General features: G+C 41.6%; 1 protein-coding gene across 2 annotated transcripts in view; it reads right to left on the bottom strand.

The window, feature by feature from the left end:
- Positions 1-2,581: 2,581 nt before the first annotated feature.
- The window catches only part of LOC110502368 (synapse differentiation-inducing gene protein 1), a 36,449-nt gene continuing 17,572 nt past the window's right edge, over positions 2,582-21,458 (bottom strand). The window contains exon 4 of one of the 2 annotated variants that reach the window (XM_021580336.3): positions 2,582-7,265. In XM_021580336.3, coding sequence (XP_021436011.1) covers positions 7,107-7,265 — 159 coding nt within the window. In that variant the 3' untranslated portion in view covers positions 2,582-7,106. Of the gene's footprint in view, positions 7,266-16,628; positions 16,758-21,458 lie in introns of those variants that run through there. The other variant, XM_090216700.1, reaches the window with a different exon arrangement.

Raw genomic sequence — 21,458 nt, 5'->3', positions numbered from 1 at the left:
GACATTGTCTGCATCACTGATCAGAAATCCTCATTATTGTGTCTGAAGTTTCCGTTTAACCTGTGGTTGGTTGCATTCATATTGCTGATTCATTTAATAATCAAATACAGTACATTATAATGTAATCCAAACATCCAAGTGAAATTATTGCATCAGTACACACAAGTAACTGCATTTCCACCAAAGAGTTTTCATTCAGGCATTGTTCAGACTCTCACTAAAGGGTCAAGCCAGAATTGCAGAATACAGTACGTAGCTACAACAATGGTGTGGTATGCTGAGTGTCTCAAGCATGGTCTCCGCTGTGCAGACATGCCTGACTAGACCCATACCCCCTCCCTAAAGGCAGGGCTTGATCAAAAGCATTTGGGTCTGCTGCTCTGATCCTCAGTGAGGCAGGGCCGTGGTTGCCTTCTTCCTTTCTCTCGGCGTACAGTATGACGGAACCGCCCAGAAGAGCTTGGCGTCTGTGATCTCACAGGAACTCTCTACGGCATAAGCGGGGAACACAACAGTGGAGGAGAGAAAGTAACGCTCTGTGTATGTGAGGTGACCCAACTCTGATTGTTCATTTCAGGCTAACATCTGATTAGCCACAGTGCTTGTATTGTTCATGAGATAATATGACACTAGCCATGATGACCCAGTTGGAACACAAGTGTCCGATTCTGTATCAGAGTACACAACAACCTCCTGTTGACTTGCCTTGCTCCCCGACCACTTCTCACAACTACTGGCCCATCTAGAGAGTTGTTGGCCTCGGAGAAGACTGGATGAACAAATCATTCAAAGATGAGAGAAGTGGGTTGAGTCATCACTGCTCCGTGCCACAGCAGTGGGCTCTTGTACATTGATGCACCACTTGCACATTCATTAACATTTGCAGCTGTCATGGAAACCCGCGAGCGAACCCTTTAGAATTAATTGAAAAGGGTAAAGCCAGGACCTTTTTCTTTGCTACTTATGCTGTATTATGAATAGCTTAATCTCAGCAATCTTTAATTGACCCATATGATGATTATATTGAATTTTGGGTGAAGCATCTGAGTGGAGGGTTGAGATGCACACCTGGCTCAGTATCATATGGATAATGTATTTATTTGTGCAATTATTTATGTGTTGTCCTTTGCAGGTAGTTATGCACAATATAACTGTGTGTGTGTGTGTGTGTGTGTGTGTGTGTGTGTGTGTGTGTGTGTGTGTGTGTGTGTGTGTGTGTGTGTGTGTGTATACATTCGTGCCCATTATTCATACCTTATTCATGTGGCAGATATTCAATGTGACTCTAAAATGGATCTTAGGGACAATATGTCTATTTCATCATAATTAACCCTTTAGCTCAAGGGAGAGGATGCACACATTACAGATCTAGGTTGACGTTTCTTCTTAATTAACGGCAGCCCAAACCACAGTGTTGCATCAATGGAAAAGAACTCAGACCTCCCGTAATGTAATGTACATTATTAGGGGCAGTGTATAATGATAAACACTATACATTTCCAGTTACCCACAGCATTAGTTCTCATTTGCATACATTTTTCATGACAAAATATTATAATGTATAATTAATTTAAAAAATAATCCCCTTTCTCATCCTTTCCTTGCCTTATTCCTTCTTGAACATAAACAGGTGTAAATGTGACCTACCAGCTCGATTCGGTCTTATGTTACAAAATTTGAAATTTTATTTTTTACATTGGATAAAAGTAAAGACTCAGAGATAGAAAATGGTATATCATACACTACAGTTGAGGAACAATGGGAAAGTAATTCTGGTAATTCAGTAATTCTGGTTTGAAAGTTGATAAACGTGTAACCTCACTTTGAGAAAATGGTCCTTGAATATTTTGGTGAACCAACTGGAGAGCGCTTCTTTGTCTACACCCATTCAGCATCGTTCACACCCTCTTAAGCCTTAGCCCCACCCATCTTTTTAAGGATTCACATGTGAGGCCATGTAATGTACTAACCAACCAAAGATTTCAAGACTAAAGGTTGGTTTATACTACATCTACAGACAGTTGTTGCAGTGACACCATGAACATTCTATTGTCATCCGACATCAAACTTGTCATTATGAAAAAGTATAAACACAAAAACTACAGGCTGCATGACATCAGCCTGGTGTTTCAAAATATCATAACTAGTGTATTTTAACACCAATAAACCCACCTGTTTAAAAATGAAATGAGTATATGTCAATCTATCAAACCAGGCTACTAAAATAAACTTTCTAAACAATGTTTTGGTTAGTTTCTAGCTTGTTAACTAACTAGCTAATGTTAAGTTAACTGGCTAGCCAGTTCAAATAATTATCATATAGCTGACAACGTCTTCACTTTAGCTAATTTGTTTTCATTATTACAGGAAAATAAACTCACAACAAAATCATTATTTACAAATGAATGTCGAGCCAATTACAGAAAATAGCTTACGGTTGTGAGTGTGACGAAATAAAAGCAGGGCATTCTACCGGATAATTTTTTCACTTGGACATTGTCTCATTGGCCTAACGTTATATCCTAATTTGACTTTGGTGCAGGTCATGTTCTTCACATTACCGTCTCTAGTAAACACATACTATGATTTCATTTGATAAACTTTATTTGTCACATGCACAGGATACAGACGGTGTAGTGAAATAGTTACTTGCATAGTGGAGTCTTTTGTTTAGACATGTAGCTAGCTAGCTAAACAATGAACCATAATCTCAACTCATAACATTACTACCCTGCATGAATCTGCAGGTAGCTAACCAACCAGGTTCAATGTTAGCTAGCTAGCTAACATTAGGCTATAACTAGCAATGTAAATGGCTCTGAGAAACAATTAATATTACTACACAGATCATACACGTAATGTAACGTTAGCTAGCAAGCCAGCAAGCTAACTTTAGCTAGCTAGCTAACAGTAAGTTTGAACTTTAAATGAAAACGACTTTGACAAAATTAGGAACGTATAATATCTGAAAATGTAGCTAGCTAGACTATCTTACCCGTATACATGGATGGACGCATCTCCCTCTCTGTCACGGGTGCCATGGTTGCCCTTAGTTTGAAGATGTTATCCGGAGACAAGTGTTTTTTACAACAGCCTTCTGTGTTCTCTTTTCGACTCCCTCTGCATATTTGCATTTAAACGTGAGATTTTTCTCCATCTCCTTAGCTATCATACTCTTAATTGCACCAGGCATTCCACTGGTTTCAAAACTGGGTCTTCCAGAAAGTGGAGAGCAACACTTTTGTAGTTCTACTATGTGATATATTTCAAAAAAGCAGCATTACAAAGGAAATTACATACACGTACTGACCAGCTCATGTTATAGACAGAAGCGTGCTACAAACTCATCTCTCTGCTTGTTCAGCCTTTATCTCAGCCAATCATGGCTAATGGAAAGGTTCCTGTCTTTTTCGGTGGCTAAACCAACTATTCGTATTTACAGATGGCATACAAGTTTGTTAATAAGGCACGTGAAAGTTCACATGTTCCAAAAGGGATTTCGGCCCAAAAACGATATATATATATTTTTTAAAGTTTATGTTCAAATGGCTCTCCTGTGAAGTAGTGATGCGCGACATACACCTAGTTTCATAAAACGAGTCACAAATGTCAAACTGCTGCAAAAGCTAATGTAAACCTGTCTGTCCCTCTGTGTCTTCTCCTCAACAGAGCCCAGCCAGGCCAAGTTTTTCTGTGGAAGAAAACTCAATCACTGTTCATTTACAATTAATGAGCCTTGGGAGAAAAACAGCTGCTGTCATTCATCGACTAGATTCCTCCTCGCCACAAGAACCACACCATGTGATGAATGGTAGCAACTTCTCATTTCATTCACTTTTTGTTGCTGGTTGAGACCAGCAATGATATGTATTGTAGCTAGTGCTACCATACATCTTTTGTCTAACCTATCAAATCTCTGGAGCCGAACACTGTATTTGACTCAATGATTGACATTGAGAGTTAAGTGTCAAATGGGGGTGTTGTGCGAATCAACATTTGAATTAAAACATATCTCCTTTTAGATCTTACCCTGCCAACTCTGCCTCAAAGTGCAGTCTTACAGTACACAACCATAATCAATGCCCTTCACATGTTTTAGAGGATACGACAATGCAGATATGAATAGACTGTGCAATCATCATCTCTGCTTTTCAAATCAGATGTCCTGCTAGTTAACAAAAACATTGTTGAAGCCACTGTGCATTAAGCTAATTACCCATCTTCCCCCACTCCCTCAGTCCCCCGCTCTCCAACCCTCCACCATTTCACCCCTTATTAGATAGGGTTGTGGGCTGCTCTTAGCACACAGATGTTAGCAGCAGACGTTTATCCCTATTGGCAGCTCTTTGCCTTGGAGTTGCTTGTTAGTTTTCTGGTGATAAGGGGCCCTCTGTTTAACAATGAGAGCTCTAATGCATTGTTCCAGTGCTGTCAATACATGTTAAAGGTCAGTGTACGGTCGAGTCCAATACTTTGATGGCCAAATGCAAAAGAGTGTCTCATCTGCTTCTTTATCGTATCGTAACACATGTTGGAGGTCTAGACAATACCGATATTGGAATAGGCTATTGATTTCCATGGTTATTGTTGCAATCCAATTTCCCCGTGCCTTCTAAAAAAGGGTATCTTAACCATTCCGGGTCTATAGCCATAAACGCTATAGGTGGTAGGTGTCTTCTTTATCATCAATCCTCCTTGCATTTACAGAATGGCTGTTGTTATTGCCTCTGCTGGGTTTCCAGCCCCTGTGACTCAACCAGAGCCTGATAGCCTATTGGTATTATTTTTATGGTTACGTATTATACTTCTCTATTGTCTTTCTCTCTGCGTTGTTGGGGCGGGCCATGTAAGTAAGCATTTCACTGTTAGTCTACAATCTGTTGTTTAGGAAGCATGTGACGAATACAATTTGTTTTGAGTACAATAGGCCTTAACCACTGAGTCTCTCTCATGTCACATATAGATATGATACAACTATAGCCCCCCCCCCCCCCCCCCCCCCCTGACATTGAAGTCTTGGCAAGCACATAGAGACGCGTTAATTACAGCCAGCGGAACATCCGCTCTGAGCTGAATTACGTTTTCATTAATTAGAGAGAAACCCGGCCTCCCTCTGATCGTGTCCACAGGGTCCCACTCACCAAACCTCCAATCACCCAATCCCACACTCTCATATCATATAGGAGGGACAGAAGAAGAGGGGTTGGAGCAATTAAGGTGCCCGCAATGTCATGTAAAATGTATAAATCATCTGGGCGCCTGGCAAGCTAATATTTCTGACAGGCAGTGAGATGTTTCTGCTGCCATGAAATATGCACAGTGCGTGCAGGTGATTAGTCATTCTTGGGTGCAAGGCTGGGTGTAATAGAGTTGCAATAGTGTGTGTGCAGTGGAGGAGAGGATAGGGAGTTAGGGGAGTGAGTGGAGAAACCTGATGCTTGAGCAGGGTCCATAATGTATGTCTATATTGACCTCAATAAACACTCAGTAATCTTTTGGTGTGTTCAAGTAATATTTTTGTTTGTTTAGAAGCCTTTACATTGCACATAGTATTTTTTTTTAAAGTATTTTATACTGTACAGTATATGCAACAAAATAGCCTAACCTGCAAGACCATATTACTTAATGTGGTAATACTGTGTGCAGGAAGGAAAAAAACTACAATTTTAGCAGCTGAACTAACCCAAGTCAGACTGTGAAATCAGCCATTTTTTTTATGGAAATACATTTAATTTGCAAGCACTTTTATGTCAAACACTGAGTCCAATGAGTTTCCCCCCAAAATCGACAGTTTTGACATAATAATAATTACATTTGTCCTACTTCACACATGTACAAGTGTGTATTATACATATGTGTGAATTGGAAATGTGTTTTTTGCATAACTCACTCCCCCTGAGACACCCTCAGAAAGTGGGGTCACAGCCAGAGATCAGCCATTATTGATGGCAATTCTGGAGCAGTTAGGGTGAAGTGCCTTGCTCAAGGGCACATAGACAGATTTTCCCACCTAGTCGTCTCGGGGATTCGAACCAGCAACCTTTTTGGTTACCGCCCCAACGCTCTTAACTGCTAGGCTACGTGCCGCCCATACATAGTAGCAGTATACAACAGGAAAATAAATAGTATTGCAAAAAAAAATATTGCAGTTAGGCATGTATCGAGGTATTTACAGCATGGCTTCTGCCTCCAAAGACTTGTCTGCTTTCTCTTCCTTAGTGATTTGTGCCTATCAACATGGAGGTATCTCTGTGTAAGCAGGTTCTGTCAGAGAGCTGCAAGCCTGTGCACTTGATCTCCCTGACGAAACACAAAAGCATGTTGTCGTAGGGTTACAACAAAGCTCCACATTTCAGGTGTGTGGCATGTGTTAAAAAATATTGTGCCGTGAGGACACATCAGTTCTCCCTTGAGATAATAGGACCACCAAGATACTGTATTAGAGTGCAGTATATAGACCATCACCTTACTTAATAAGTGAGCTGCAGTGTCTACTATGCGACTTCAACAGATCAATTCAATGTGATGTAGAATACATGTATACAGGTTGAATGTATGGATGAGTGACAGCTTTAAAAGCACTTTTATCCACCCTCTTTATACTCGACAGGAGCTGCCAAATGTGACTGATAGTGCGGTAAATGTAGCTGAACATAAAGCAGCCCACTCAACAACTCACCGTTAACCGAGCAGAGAGCATGCCCCGTAAACTAACACTATGCCCTTGGTACAGGTAATATTTAGTGCAGGTTGGTCTGACCTCTCAAAGGATGTGTCTTGCCTTGGTAAAACTCACACACCAATTTTAGACATCTGAAGAACAAAATATTCAGTTGTGTATGGAACGACTAACGAGTTTCCAGTTTTTCTTTGTCAAAATGAGAGAATGACTTGACCATTACAAGACTATTTTCCATATCATAACCCTCTTATGTTACATCCCATGAATTGAGTCAACCATATGGCCAGGTTCTGTTCATCCTGATAGTCCCATAGTTTGCAGGCCTAAATTCCATTGTTAAACTGCCCCCAAGTGAACCACTCCCCCCCCCCCCCCCCCCAAGCGCAATCAGTCCTGTAGTGCAGGGGGTGGGGCCAGGGCAAGGCTACAAGTGGTGGTTCTTGGAGAGGTATGCGATGAGCGCTACAGCCAGGCCCACATATATGCCTGTCCCGATGGTGATTGACAGCACAGCCAGGAAGAGGGCACGTCTGGAGCTGGAGCTGGCCAAGTGGAAGTCCCCCTTAGACACTGCCTTGTTCGTCTGAGACAGAGAGAGAGAGACAGAGAGAGGGGGAGACAGAGAGGCAAGGCGGGGAGAGATAGACAGACAGAATTACTCAATTAATAGGAGGAAATGAAACAGTAGATTGGCTCATTTCCAGTGAGATGTCTGGGGGATCTTGTGGGGTCTCTCAGCAAAACATGGCAACACACAAAGGATAATAATGAAATCACCTGTGACTCAACCCACCTATAGGGCCTGTAGCCTTTTGAAGTGCACAAGATGTTACCAAGATTAACGAGGGATATTCTGATTAATACATTTCTGTCTCAACAACCTAGAGTTATTCCTTGTCATTTCATCTACACTGTACATATCTTCCCTGACACACTTCTCTGTGAACTATTAGCCCTTATTACCTTGTTGAGGATCATTCTGATGTATTATGTAAAGGGGAGGGGGAGTTGGATTGTTAGCAAGCAGACCTTGATCTTTTATCTTCAGCATTATGGGTGGCCATCAAAAGATTGTCTCCAGACAGGCTCTCTCTAACATTGTTAATTGTGCACATTTGAACTCAAAGACATTTATTAATGAACCAGTCCTTATTTAAAGATTCCAGACGAAGTTCATCACGAGGTGGGTAGGGGCTGAAAGCTGATTACCCCACCGGTGCATGGCCCAAGGTTTCAAAGAACTGTTCTGTGGTCACTGGAGGGTGAAGACAGGAGATGAGAGGATTGTGATGTTTTAATCTGGTTATTTTTTATATTCAGGTGCATAAATGGAGACTCATATTTTTATGTACAGTGAACACAATGTAACAGCGAAGTAACGAAGGGCTCTATTCAATCTATAAAGCGTTACAGATTCTGCGATAGAAAAGTAAAAGCAATTTCCAATTGAGCCGAAATATGGAGTGTTTACCGTGAATGCAGTCTCCGCTGAGGCAGAAACATTGCTTTTAAATTTCAGTCGCGCTGTAACGCTGAACTTCTGCGATGCGGATCGAATAGAGCCCTCATTTTTTTTTAAATTATAAGAACTTCCACCACAACTACTGTCTCTACCGCTGTCGTCTGTCAAATGTTTTGATCCTTCTCAAAAACCTTTCCAATTTAACGGCACTAAGAATTTGCCTAATTATATCATTCTGAGTGGAGATATTAGATTAATTTCAAATTCTTTTTAGGGGGGGGGGGGGGGGGGATCTACAACCCTTGTGAAGCTTGCAATATCTTTGTTCATATACAGTGCAGTAGAAAACTGCTTCTCACTGAAGAAACAAACCTCCTCTGCTGCTTGCAGGAAAAGAGTGAGTCAGAGGAAGTGAAATGGTTCCTTGGAAGTTGTGGGAACGTACGTTTTTGGTTTCCCAAAAACAACGACGCCATAAGTGTCCTGACCGGTAAAACTTAAAGTTTTTTTTAAACATTCTGAGAACATTTAGTCTGTTCTGGGAAAGTTGTTGTTTAGGTTGCAGGGAGGTTCTGATAGTGTTTTACTATGATTCCTTGAAAGTTTTATTAATGTTCTGAGAACGGAAATTAAATAACTTTCTGAGAACACTACTAGCTTAGTTTTGGTGAACTGTTTTGAACTCCAAGCACAGATAGGACACATGTAAATTAATTTGCTTTAGCAATTAAACATGCAAACACATTTATTTACTTTTGTGGCACAGCGTCAGTGAGATTCAAACCTATGATACTTTGATCTCTAGCCATGGAATTAGTCCAATGCATCACCAGGGTGGAGCTGTTATTCTAAACTCATACAAAGCTGCTCATTTTAGTCTATTCAAACAGATGAAACTCCAACAAGGAACAAGAACGTATTAATATCACAGATAGAGTATAGAGTTTTCTTGATGCTGAAAACCGAATGTATGTTTTTAAATAACGTTCTTAGAACGTTCTCTGAATGTTACTAAAGTTTGCTTGTGGTTTTTATGGAATGTTTTCTTAACATTCTCTGTACAATTTGAGAACTTTCATTTAAATAGAACCATAAGGAAACATTACACTGCAGTACTGAAATTCCCACAGACGAAAGTTGTTTCTTAATGTTCTCTGAACTATTTGAGAACATTCCCAATGTTAAACCAGTTGGAGAACCTCCCTAGAACATTACCAAAATTGTATGAAATGTAACCATGTTTGAACTTTTAGGAAACGTTCTGTTAGAGTAATGAAATACCAAGAAAGTAACGTTATTTTGTTCCTTAAACGTGCTGAGAATTTTCCAAAACCAAGCAATTACCCTGCACCGTTCCCAGAACGTTGTGGGAAGGTTGTATGCAAAATAACCATAGAACAACCACACTCTCACCAAGCTCTAAGAAACATATGGTTCTCAGCATGTTATGTGCTTGCTGGAATGTCATTCTGTGCAACAGGTCCATCCTTGTCATGGCAATTTAATTTTCACACAAAACAGTGCCAAAGAACAAAAATGTTGGAATCATTGACATATGGTTTAATCTTACCAGTCTACGAAGAGACCATAACAAATTATATTCAATCACAGGAAGGGATATAACACCTCTGTGTTAGGATCTGTGTAACTTTTGGGATCTTTCATAAAAGCCAGGCTTTTAATTCTCAACAAAACCAGGTTTCTATTCTTGCACAATCATAAAAACGAACTAATACCCAATAGGCTAACTGAACATGCATTCTCTCATACAGTTCCCTTTTTAACACCAAACACATCACTGGTGTGTGTGGCTAAAGAGCTAAGGCAGCAGCTACTCTTCTAGACAAATGTAGGCAGTTACCATGTATATATATATATATATATATATATATATATATATATATATATATATATATATATATATATATATATATATATATATATATATATAAATATATACACTACTCAAAAAAATAAAGGGAACACTTAAACAACACAATGTAACTCCAAGTCAATCACACTTCTGTGAAATCAAACTGTCCACTTAGGAAGCAACACTGATTGACAAATGTCACATGCTGTTGTGCAAATGGAATAGACAACAGGTCGAAATTATAGGCAATTAGCAAGACACCCTCAAAAAAGGATTGGTTCTGCAGGTGGTAACCACAGACCACTTCTCAGTTCCTATGCTTCCTGGCTGATGTTTTGGTCACTTTTGAATGCTGGTGGTGCTTTCACTCTAGTGGTAACATGAGACGGAGTCTACAACCCACACAAGTGGCTCAGGTAGTGCAGCTCATCCAGGATGGCACATCAATGCGAGCTGTGGCAAGAAGGTTTGCTGTGTCTGTCAGCGTAGTGTCCAGAGTATGGAGGCGCTACCAGGAGACAGGCCAGTACATCAGGAGACGTGGAGGAGGCCGTAGGAGGGCAACAACCCAGCAGCAGGACCGCTACCTCCGCCTTTGTGCAAGGAGGAGCAGGAGGAGCACTGCCAGAGCCCTGCAAAATGACCCCCAGCAGGCCACAAATGTGCATGTGTCTGCTCAAACGGTCAGAAACAGACTCCACGAGGGTGGTATGAGGGCCCGACGTCCACAGTCGGGGGTTGTGCTTACAGCCCAACACCGTGCAGGACATTTGGCATTTGCCAGAGAACACCAAGATTGGCAAATTTGCCACTGGCGCCCTGTGCTCTTCACAGATGAAAGCAGTATCACACTGAGCACATGCCAGAGGTGACAGAGTTTGGAGACGCCGTGGAGAATGTTCTGCTGCCTGCAACATCCTCCAGCATGACCGGTTTGGCGGTGGGTCAGTCATGGTGTGGGGTGGCATTTCTTTGGGGGGCCGCACAGCCCTCCATGTGCTCGCCAGAGGTAGCCTGACTGCCATTAGGTACCGAGATGAGATCCTCAGACCCCTTGTGAGACCATATGCTGGTGCGGTTGGCCCTGGGTTCCTCCTAATGCAAGACAATGCTAGACCTCATGTGGCTGGAGTGTGTCAGCAGTTCCTGCAAGAGGAAGACATTGATGCTATGGACTGGCCCGCCCGTTCCCCAGACCTGAATCCAATTGAGCACATCTGGGACATCATGTCTCGCTCCATCCACCAACGCCACATTGCACCACAGACTGTCCAGGAGTTGGCGGATGCTTTAGTCCAGGTCTGGGAGGAGATCCCTCGGGAGACCATCCGCCACCTCATCAGGAGCATGCCCAGGCGTTGTAGGGAGGTCATACAGGCACGTGGAGGCCACACACACTACTGAGCCTCATTTTGACTTGTTTTAAGGACATTACATCAAAGTTGGATCAGCCTGTAGTGTGTTTTTCCACTTTAATTTTGAGTGTGACTCCAAATCCAGACCTCCATGGGTTGATAAATTTGATTTCCATTGATAATTTATGTGTGATTTTGTTGTCAGCACATTCAACTATGTCAAGAAAAAAGTATTTAATAAGAATATTTATTTCATTCAGATCTAGGATGTGTTATTTTAGTGTTCCCTATTTTTATGAGCAGTGTATATATGTATAAAAGTATGTGGACACCCCTTCAAACTAGTAGATACAGCTATTTCAGCCACACCCATTGCTGACAGGTGTATAAAATCGGGCACACAGCCATGCAATCTCCATAGACAAACATTGGCAGTGGAATGGCCTTACTGAAGGGCTCAGTGACTTTCAAAGTGTCCCAGCCATAGGATGCCACCTTTCCAACAAGTCAGTTAGTCAAATTTCTGCCCTGCTAAAGCTGCCCCGGTCAACTGTAAGTGCTGTTATTGGAGCAACAACGGCTCAGCTGCAAAGTGGTAGGTCACAAAAGCCCACAAAATGGGACCGCCGAGTGCTGAAGATTGTAAAATTCGTCTGTCCTTGGTTGCGACACTCACTACCGAGTTCCAAACTGCCCCTGGAAGTAAAGTCAGCACAAAAACTGATTATTGGGAGCTTTCCATGGCCAAGAGTGGAGTGGTGGCTGGAGTGGTGTAAAGCTTGCGGCCATTGGACTCTAGAGCAGTGGAAATGTGTTCTATGGAGTGGTGAATCACGCTTCACCATCTGGCAGTCAGACGGACAAATCTGGAATTTGGCGGATGCCAGGAGAACGCTACCTGCCAAAATATATAGTGGCAACTGTAAAGTTTGGTAAAGGAGGAATAATTGTCTGGGGTGTCTTTCATGGTTCGGGCTAGGCCCCTTAGTTCCAGTGAAGGGAAATCCTTTATTTTTATTTATCAATCTTTTCTTGGGGGTGGAACAGCATTAATATTGCATATACAGTACTTCTATCAATGTAATTGTCTGTATAATTTCCAATCCCCCTTATATACTTTTTTATAAATATGTTATTTTAAATATATACAGTGAATTTGGAAAGTATTCAGACACCTGGACTTTTTCCACATTTTGTTACGTTACAGCCTTATTCTAAAATGGAAAAAAGAAATACAAATCTTCATCAATCTACACACAGTAACCCACAATGACTAAGCAAAAATAGGCTTTTGCAGAAAAAAAACTGAAATATCACATTTACATAAGTAGACCCTTTACTTAGTACTTTGTTGAAGCACCTTTAGCAGCAATTACAGCCTTGAGTCTTCTTGGGTATGATGCTACAAACTTGGCACACCAGTATTTGGGAGTTTCTCCCATTCTCCTCTGCAGATCCTCTCAAGCAAGCTCTGTCAGGTTGGATGGGGAGCATCGCTGCACAGCTATTTTCAGGTCTCTACGAAGATGTTAGATCAGGTTTAAGTTTGAGCTCTGGCTGGGTCACGCAAGGACATTCGAGACTTGTCCCGAAGCCACTCCAGCGTGGTCTTGGCTGTGTGCTTAGGATCATTGTCCTGTTGGAAGGTGAACCTTTGCCCCCAGTCTGAGGTTCCGAGCGCTCTGGAGCAGGTTTTCATCAAGGATCTCTCTGTACTATGCTCTGTTCATCTTTCTCTCGATCCTAACTTGTCTCCCAGTCCCTGCCGCTGAAAAACATGGTCTGAGTGTCCTTTAGGTGCCTTTTGGTAAACTCCAAGCAGGCTGTCATCAACCTTTTATTGAGGAGTGGCTTGCGTCTGGCCAATCTACCATAAAGGCCTGATTGGTGGAATGCTGCAGAGATGGTTGTCCTTCTGGAAGGTTCTCCCATCTCCACAGAGGAACTCTGGAATTCTGTCAGAGTCACCATCGGGTTCTTGGTCACCTCCTTGACCAAGGCCCTTCTCCCCCGATTGCTCAGTTTGGCCAGGCGACCAGCTGTAGGAAGTCTTGGTGGTTCCAAACATCTTCCATTTAAGAATGACGGAGGCCAATGTGTTCTTGGGGACCATAAAATACTACAGAAATATTTTGGTACCCTTCAACAGATCTGTCCCCCTACACAATCCTGTCTCAGAGCTCTACGGACAATTCCTTCCGACCTCATGGCTTGGTTTTTAGACATTTTTGCAAATTTATTAAAACAAAAAACAGAAACACCTTATTTACATAAGTAATCAGACCCTTTGCTATGAGACTCGAAATTGAGCTCAGGTGCACCCTGTTTCCATTGATCATCCTTGAGATTTCTACAACTTGAATGGAGTCCACCTGTAGTAAATTCAGTTGATTGGACATGATTTGGAAAGGCACACAACTGTCTATATAATATCCCATAGTTGACAGTTCATGTCAGAGCAAAAACCAAGCCATGAGGTCTAAATAAGTGTCTGACCGCATTCTGTCCTCTATCAACACTTTTTAAACTTTTGGTGCCAGCGAAAATGACATACGAAAGTAGTCAAGAAGACAGGCTTGATTGAGCCTCCGCCATGTGTATCTCACTAATATAATAAAGAGCTGGCTGGATTTTCCATACACGGGCAGAACAGAGAAGAAGTCTGGTAAGACGAGGGGGGGGGGGGGAGTGTGTGTTTTTTTTTTCAATAACAGCTGGTGCGCAATGTTTAATATTAAAGAAGTCTCGAGGTATTGCTCGCCTTATGATAAGTTGTAGACCACACTATCTACCAAGAGAGTTTTCATCTATATTATTCGTAGCTGTAAGACCACACTAAAACAACTCTATAAGGCCATAAGCAAACAAGAAAATGCTCATCCAGAAGCGTGCTCATAGTTGCAGGGGACTTTAATAATGCAGGCCAACTTAAATCAGTTTTACCAGATTTTTACCAGCATGTCACATCTGCAACCAGAGGGAAAAAAACTCTAGACCACCTTTACTCCACACACAGAGATGCATGCAAAGCTCTCCCCCGCCCCCCATTTGGCATATCTGACCATAATTCTGTCTCGATTCCTGCTTACAAGCAAAAACTAAAGCAGGAAGTACCAGTATGTTCTGGGATTCATTAAATAGCATTGAGGAATATACCACCTCAGTCATCGGCTTCATCAATAAGTGCATCGACGACGTTGTCTCCACAGTGACCATACATACATATCCCAACCAGAAACCATGGATTACAGGCAGCATCCGCATCGAGCTAAAGGCTAGAGCTGCCGCTTTCAAGGAGCGGGACACTAATCTGAACGCTTTTAGAAATCCCGCTATCCCCTCAGACGAACCATCAAACAAGCAAAGATACCCACTCCAATTCGCATACCGCCTCAACAGATCCACAGATCTCGAATCCACACTGCCCTTTCCCACCTGGACAAAACTAACACCTATGTGAGAATGCTGTTCATTGACTACAGCTCAGCGCTCAACACCATAGTTCCCACGAAGCTCATCACTAAGCTAAGGACCCTGGGACTAAACACCTCCCTCTGCAACTGGATCCTGGACTTCCTGACGAGCTGCTCCCAGGTGGTAAGGGTAGGCAACAACACGTCTGCCACGCTGATCCTCAACACTGGGGCCCCTCAGAGGAGTGTACTTAGTACCCTCCTGTACTCCCTGTTCACCCACGACTGCGTGGCCAAACAATACTCCAACACCATCATTAAGCTTGCTGATGACAACAGTGGTAGGCCTGATCACCGACAACTATGAGACAGCCTATAGGGAGGTCAGAGAACTGGCAGTGTAGTGCCTGGACAACAACTTCTCCCTCAATGTGAGCAAGACAACGGAGCTGATCGTGGACTACAGGAAATATCCACATCACCACATCACCAACAAACTATCATGGTTCGAACACACCAAGACAGTCGTGAAGAAGGCACGACAAAACCTTTTCCCCCACAGGAGACTGAAAAGATTTGGAATGGGTCCCCAGATCCTCACAAAGTTCTACAGCTGCACCATCGAGAGCATCCTGACCGGTTGCATATATATATATATATATATATATATATATATATATATATATATATATATATATATATATATATGCAGAAGGCCCAAAAAATTGTCAAAGACTCCAGTCACCCAAGTCATAGATTGTTTTCTCTGCTACCGCATGGCAAGCAGTACCGGAGCACCAAGTATGGGTCCAAAAGGCTACTTAACAGCTTCTACCCCAAGCCATGGGACTGCTGAACAACTAATCAAATGGCCACCAGACATTGACACCCCTGCACCCCCCTACATTTGTTTTGTACACTGCTGCTACTCACTGTTTATTATCTATGCATAGTCACTTCAACCCTACCTACATGTACAAATTACCTCAACTAACCTGTACCCCCGCACACTGACTCAGTACCGGTACCCCCTGTATATAGCCTCGCTATTGTTATGTTATTATTTTTTACTTTAGTTTATTTAGTAAATATTTTCTTAACTCTTCTTGAACTGCATTGTTGGTTAAGGGCTTGTAAGTAAGCATTTTGTGGTAAGGTCTACACTTGTCGTATTTGGAGCCTGTGACAAATAAAGTTTGATTTGGCTAGTTCAGGATATTTACGCCTCCATGTAGGTATTTAAGGTATTTAAAACCGTATTATAATCTCCCACCATAGTAATAGAGTCTTGTATTGCTTGTAGGCTTGATAAATTATTTTATATATTTTCAAAGAAGCAGTTACAGGTCTGTGAGAGCCAGAAATCTTGCTTGTTTGTAGGTGACCAAATACTTATTTCCCACCATCATTTGCAAATAAATTCATAAAAAATCCTACAATGTGATTTTCTGGTATTTTTTTTCTCTTTTTGTCTGTCATAGTTGAAGTGTACCTATGATGAAAATTACAGGCCTCTCTCATCTTTTTAAGTGGGAGAACTTGCACAATTGGTGGCTGACTAACTACTTTTTTGCCCCACTGTACACGCTGGTACCCCGTTGTGACCATTTTCCCAAGCATCTCTGAGCAGTCAGACCTTTTGATTATTTTGTGCCGCCAGGGTCACAATCCTTTGCCCCCTATCTGATTGTCCGAGTGTGACTCCCTCTCCATGGGTTACTGCAGCTAGTGTTGCCAGCACTGCCACTACCTGGTTGGTAGTCTCCACCACAATTCCCACCGGCTAGGAACAAGGTCATAAAAGTTCTCATTAGCAAATTCCTTGTATATTATGCTCACCCACCCGGGGCTTTGGCTTTGTTGGTCCAACCCTGCCAGGCAGGCTCAGATCTTGAGGGGCGGTGCTGCTTAGTGGGTCTCTGACCGCGTTCATCTTTCTGCCTTGGTTGCGTATAGGCTACTTGCAGTAGGCCTAAAAAACAGATGAGGACTTCTTAGTCTGTGGGTCGCTCAGGTGGGTGTCTAGGTATAGGGTTGGGGACCGTTCCATCATGATAGGACAATAAATAAATATACTATATTTGTAATTTATTAAAACATTTACTGTGTATCCCATATCTGCACAAAATTGAAAACTCTCTCTGTCACAACTTCTGCTCGCAGACACACATGGGCTCCATTTTCCTTTTTCCCTCACTTAACTCACCACACTTTCCCAATCACAAAAACACACACCCCATCTTCCATCACAACAACACTCCCCCCACATATACACCCCCACATACCCACATACTGTTCCTTCTATGTCCTCTGTTTGCTGGGTTTTTATCTCTACCATGTTTATTCCTACCTAATTTCGGGCTTTTGAGTACTTTTGTGTTCCAGTTCCTTATATTTGAAGATGTATTATTTCAATAATTGTCCTTTCGTCTAATGCTGTCTTTTATCCATTTATAAATATTATTTTACAACATTCTCTATCTTGAATGGTATAGTGTATTTGTAGTTTATTTCTTTATCAATTGTTGTATTTTGTTTTCCTGTTTTTATAAAAATCCCTACCATGGATAGTATTCGACTCCTCTATGGGAACTATTATCGATAATAGCCATGGAGTAGTCTTGGTGTCTCAGAATAGTTGGTTATCAATGTACAGTTTCTCAACTACGAGAGCTACACGTTTCTATCACTTTGAAGAGTGGGTAGAGAACTTTGCGCTGTTCTGAAATTTCCTTCAGGAACTGATCATTCATGCGCCTGAAGGGAAATCTTAACGCTACAGCACACAATGACATTCTAGACGATTCTGTGCTTCCAACCTTGTAGCAACAATTTTGGCAAGGCCGTTTCCTGTTTCAGCATGACAATGCCCTTGTGCACAAAGCGAGTTCCATACAGAAATGGTTTGTTGAGTTCGGTGTGGAAGAATTTGACTGGCCTGCACAGAGCCCTGACCTCAACAACAGCCCTGACCTCATCAAACACCTTTGGGATGAATTGTAATTCCAACTTCGAGCCAAGCCTAATCGCCCAACATCAGTGCCTGACCTCACTAGTGCTCTTGTGGCTGAATGGAAGCAGGTCCCTGCAGCAATGTTCCAACATCTAGTGGAAAGCCTTCCCAGAAGAGTTGAAGCTGTTATAGCCGCAAATGGGGGACCAATTCCATATTAATGCCCATGATTTTGGAATGAGATATTCAACGAGCAGTTGTCCACATACTTTTGGTAATGTAGTGTATATAGAATTAAAAACATTACATTACATTTCGCAAACAGATTTCACTACACATTAAGTGTGTCCTCAGACCATTACTCTACTACTACATATCTACAACACAAAATCTGTGTGTATATGTGTGTATAGTGCGTATGTTATTATGTGTGTGTGTGTGTGTGTGTGTGTGTGTGTGTGTGTGTGTGTGCCTGTGTATGTGTGTCCCCTGTTCCATAAGGTGTATTTTTTATAGTTTTATTTTAAATCTGATTTTACTGCATGCATGACTTACTTGATGTGAAATAGAGTTCCATGTAGTAATGGCTCTATGGAGTACTGTGTGCCTCCCATAGTCCATAGCTTTTATTTTTTTTTATATTTATGACTAATTTATTTCTTGCCACCCATTCTGAAACTGACTGCAGCTCTTTGTTATGTGTTGCAGTGATTTCACTTGCTGTGGTATCTGACGTGTATAGTCAGCATACATAGAAACACAGACTTTACTCAGAGCCAGTGGCAGGTCATTAGTAAAGATTTTAAAAAGTAAGGGGTGTAGATAGCTGCCCTGGGGAATGCCGGATTCTACCTGGATTATGTTGTAGAGCCTTCTATTAAATAACACTCTCTGTGTTCTGTTAGACAGGTAACTCTCAATCCACAATATAACAGGCAATGTGCCCTAACATACATTTTACCAGCACCAGATTATGATCGATAATGTGAAAAGCTGCACTAAAGTCTAACAAAACAGCTCCCACTATCTTTTTATTATCAATTTCTCCCAGCCAATCATCAGTTATTTGTGTAAGTACCGTCCATGTTGAATGCGCTTCACTATAAGGGTGCTGAAAATCTGATGTTAAATTTGTTTACTGTGAAATAGCATTGTATCTGGTCAAACATAATTGTTTCCAAAAGTTTACTTAGGGTTGGTAACAGGCTGATTGGTTGGCTGTTTGAGCCAGGAAAGGATGCTTTGCTATTCTTGGATAGCAGAATAACATAAGGCCCCTCCACACACTGGCCCTGCAATACAAACTCAATTCAAAAGGATTTATGTAATGCTTTTTGTCAGGACATATATTTCAGTCATTGAGCCCAGGCAGCATGGCAGCAAGTTGTTTTCTCCTGTTCTGTGATCCATTTATATATTACTGACATATAGCTACCTCAGCCATGTCCAGACCTGAGGAACAGAGAATGTGGTTTAGCCACACACATTGTCTGGATTCACAAACTGCAGCCTCAGTTATAAGCTTTCGTGAAAAGCTAAGTACAGTATGTTCAAAAACATGAGTGAACCACGGTTCAAATGTGCTTGAATCATTTAGGACATTACCTAATTGCTCACTATATCAACAAGACTAACCCTAGCTCTTGTGAACTTAATGATACTCCAAACCGTAACAGGTTTTATAGAAGATTCACTCTCTTGCCCACATTTCTGACTGACAAATATACTAAAGAAGCACTTACAAGACAGACCAGGAAGAAGACTAATAACATGCAACATAATAATCACTTCATTTTCAGATCGATTAAAAAGCCTCCTACTTTGTGAAATTAAACATTGGTACATTGGTAATATGAGCTTAAACCTAGTACTCATTACAGATAAGGAGATATACAAAACGAGGTAATCTTTAAAAAAAATGAAGCATGATGATTTCTCCAATTAGTCAAAAAGCATTGTTCTTGGAAGCAAAGGATTAAGTTAATTTAAATAATGATTTTCTGCTTTTGCTGCTGCTTTGTATTGAGAGGTCAAATTTATTCTCTAATATAATAGATTACATTTACAGTGTCTGGACGGACAACCCACCCCTAACACACACACATTCTCTGTCCAACTCCAAACAATGCTACCATGAGGTCCAAAGGCTGATTATTATCCCCTATGTGGGGATCCCTAATCCATGGTTAATCTGGGCTTGAATGGTATTATTTCAAAAAAGAGAACTCCCACCCACTGCCCCCACCATCCTCCAAAATATAAGCCTCCACAGAGACCTTAAAGATCAATAGCAGACCTGAGCAGAGTAACTGCAGGCCATGTTACAGATTTAGTGTGCATCGAGCTGAAAGATGTGGCCCCAGTATCAGGTAGCATTCTGCCCAAGTGACATCTAAAATCGGAAGTTTTTTTGATTACTCTCTGTGTTTGATGTAACACACATTCCCCCAGGGGGGAGGGGAAGCCGGGCATAGACACAAAAATTGACCTTCACTACCTTTAAAAAATATATATATTTAACCTTTATTTAACTAGGCAAGTCAGTTAAGAACAAATTCTTATTTACAATGACGGCCTACCCTGGCCAAACCCTAACCCGGACGACGCTGGGCCAATTGTGCGCCGCCCTATGGGACTCCCAATCACGGCCGGTTGTGATACAGCCTGGAATCGAACCAGGGTCTGTAGTGACGCCTCTAGCACTGAGATGCAGTGCCTTTGACCACTGCGCCACTCGGGAGCCCATCTGTCTTCATCACATAGTGAGGACACATGCACAGTTGAACCATTCGCAGAGCTATGCGACGTTAATAGCCTTTGTTAACAAATGATCTGTGTTGTTATGTCTATGATGTTACATACAGTATTTGAAACAAAAGACAAGTCATTTCTGCATGCTTAGAAAGGTCAGCAGGACATGGTGGTTTTGGCTGCAGTCGACCGAATTGTAATGAGGACAATGAAACATTCCGTTGGGCCTGAAAATGACTGTTTATGAATATACAGTATGAGAGATATCTCTATAGAATGGCTTCGATGTTGTTGTTTAAAGTATAAGACAGTGAGATCAAGATTCCTCAGTAACTCTCAGGAGCCCTTCAAAAATACAGACTGTTTCAGATGACTGATAAATGCATGAAAATGAGCCACAGTGCTCCCAGTTTGTGTCTCATCATTCTAACTATCATCTGTTTGAACTAGAGGATGCCACACAGGGTGTTGTTGAGTCTTGGGAAAATCTTACAGACACAGTCCCATTTTCCACCCAGCCCTCCATAAATTGAACGAGCATACTAAGTATGCGAATACGATTAACAATCCTATTGTTCTGCGCAGGCGAGAAACAGTTATTTTGTAATTACTGGTTCAATTCAAGTCAGCATAATGAGTTCAAATCAAATCAAAGCAAAAAGGAATGAACCACAGAGCCACTGCAGTTCTTCAGATGCAGTACGGAGAAGGAGAGGAAGAGAAACCGCAACATTTTGCGACTGAGGATGAACGTTTTTTTTTTTTTTTACAAACACATTACACAGTTATCTTTTACCCTTGTGATCTGAAGGTGTTTCCTTAAAAATAATTATTTTGCATTTCAAAAACAAACTTAAATACAGTACTCCTACACTATTATCCACAGGGACATAAATGTACTGTAAACACTACGTGAAAGTATAGAGAAGTAGGTCATTGTGGATAAGAGGAAAGGACATACAAGCCCAT

The sequence above is a fragment of the Oncorhynchus mykiss genome, chromosome 23 (genome assembly GCF_057628025.1).
Source record: "Oncorhynchus mykiss isolate SJ-2025 chromosome 23, ASM5762802v1, whole genome shotgun sequence".
Lineage (NCBI taxonomy): Eukaryota > Metazoa > Chordata > Actinopteri > Salmoniformes > Salmonidae > Oncorhynchus > Oncorhynchus mykiss.
Note: the sequence above shows the minus strand (reverse complement) of the source record. Positions and strands in the feature narration are given on the sequence as shown.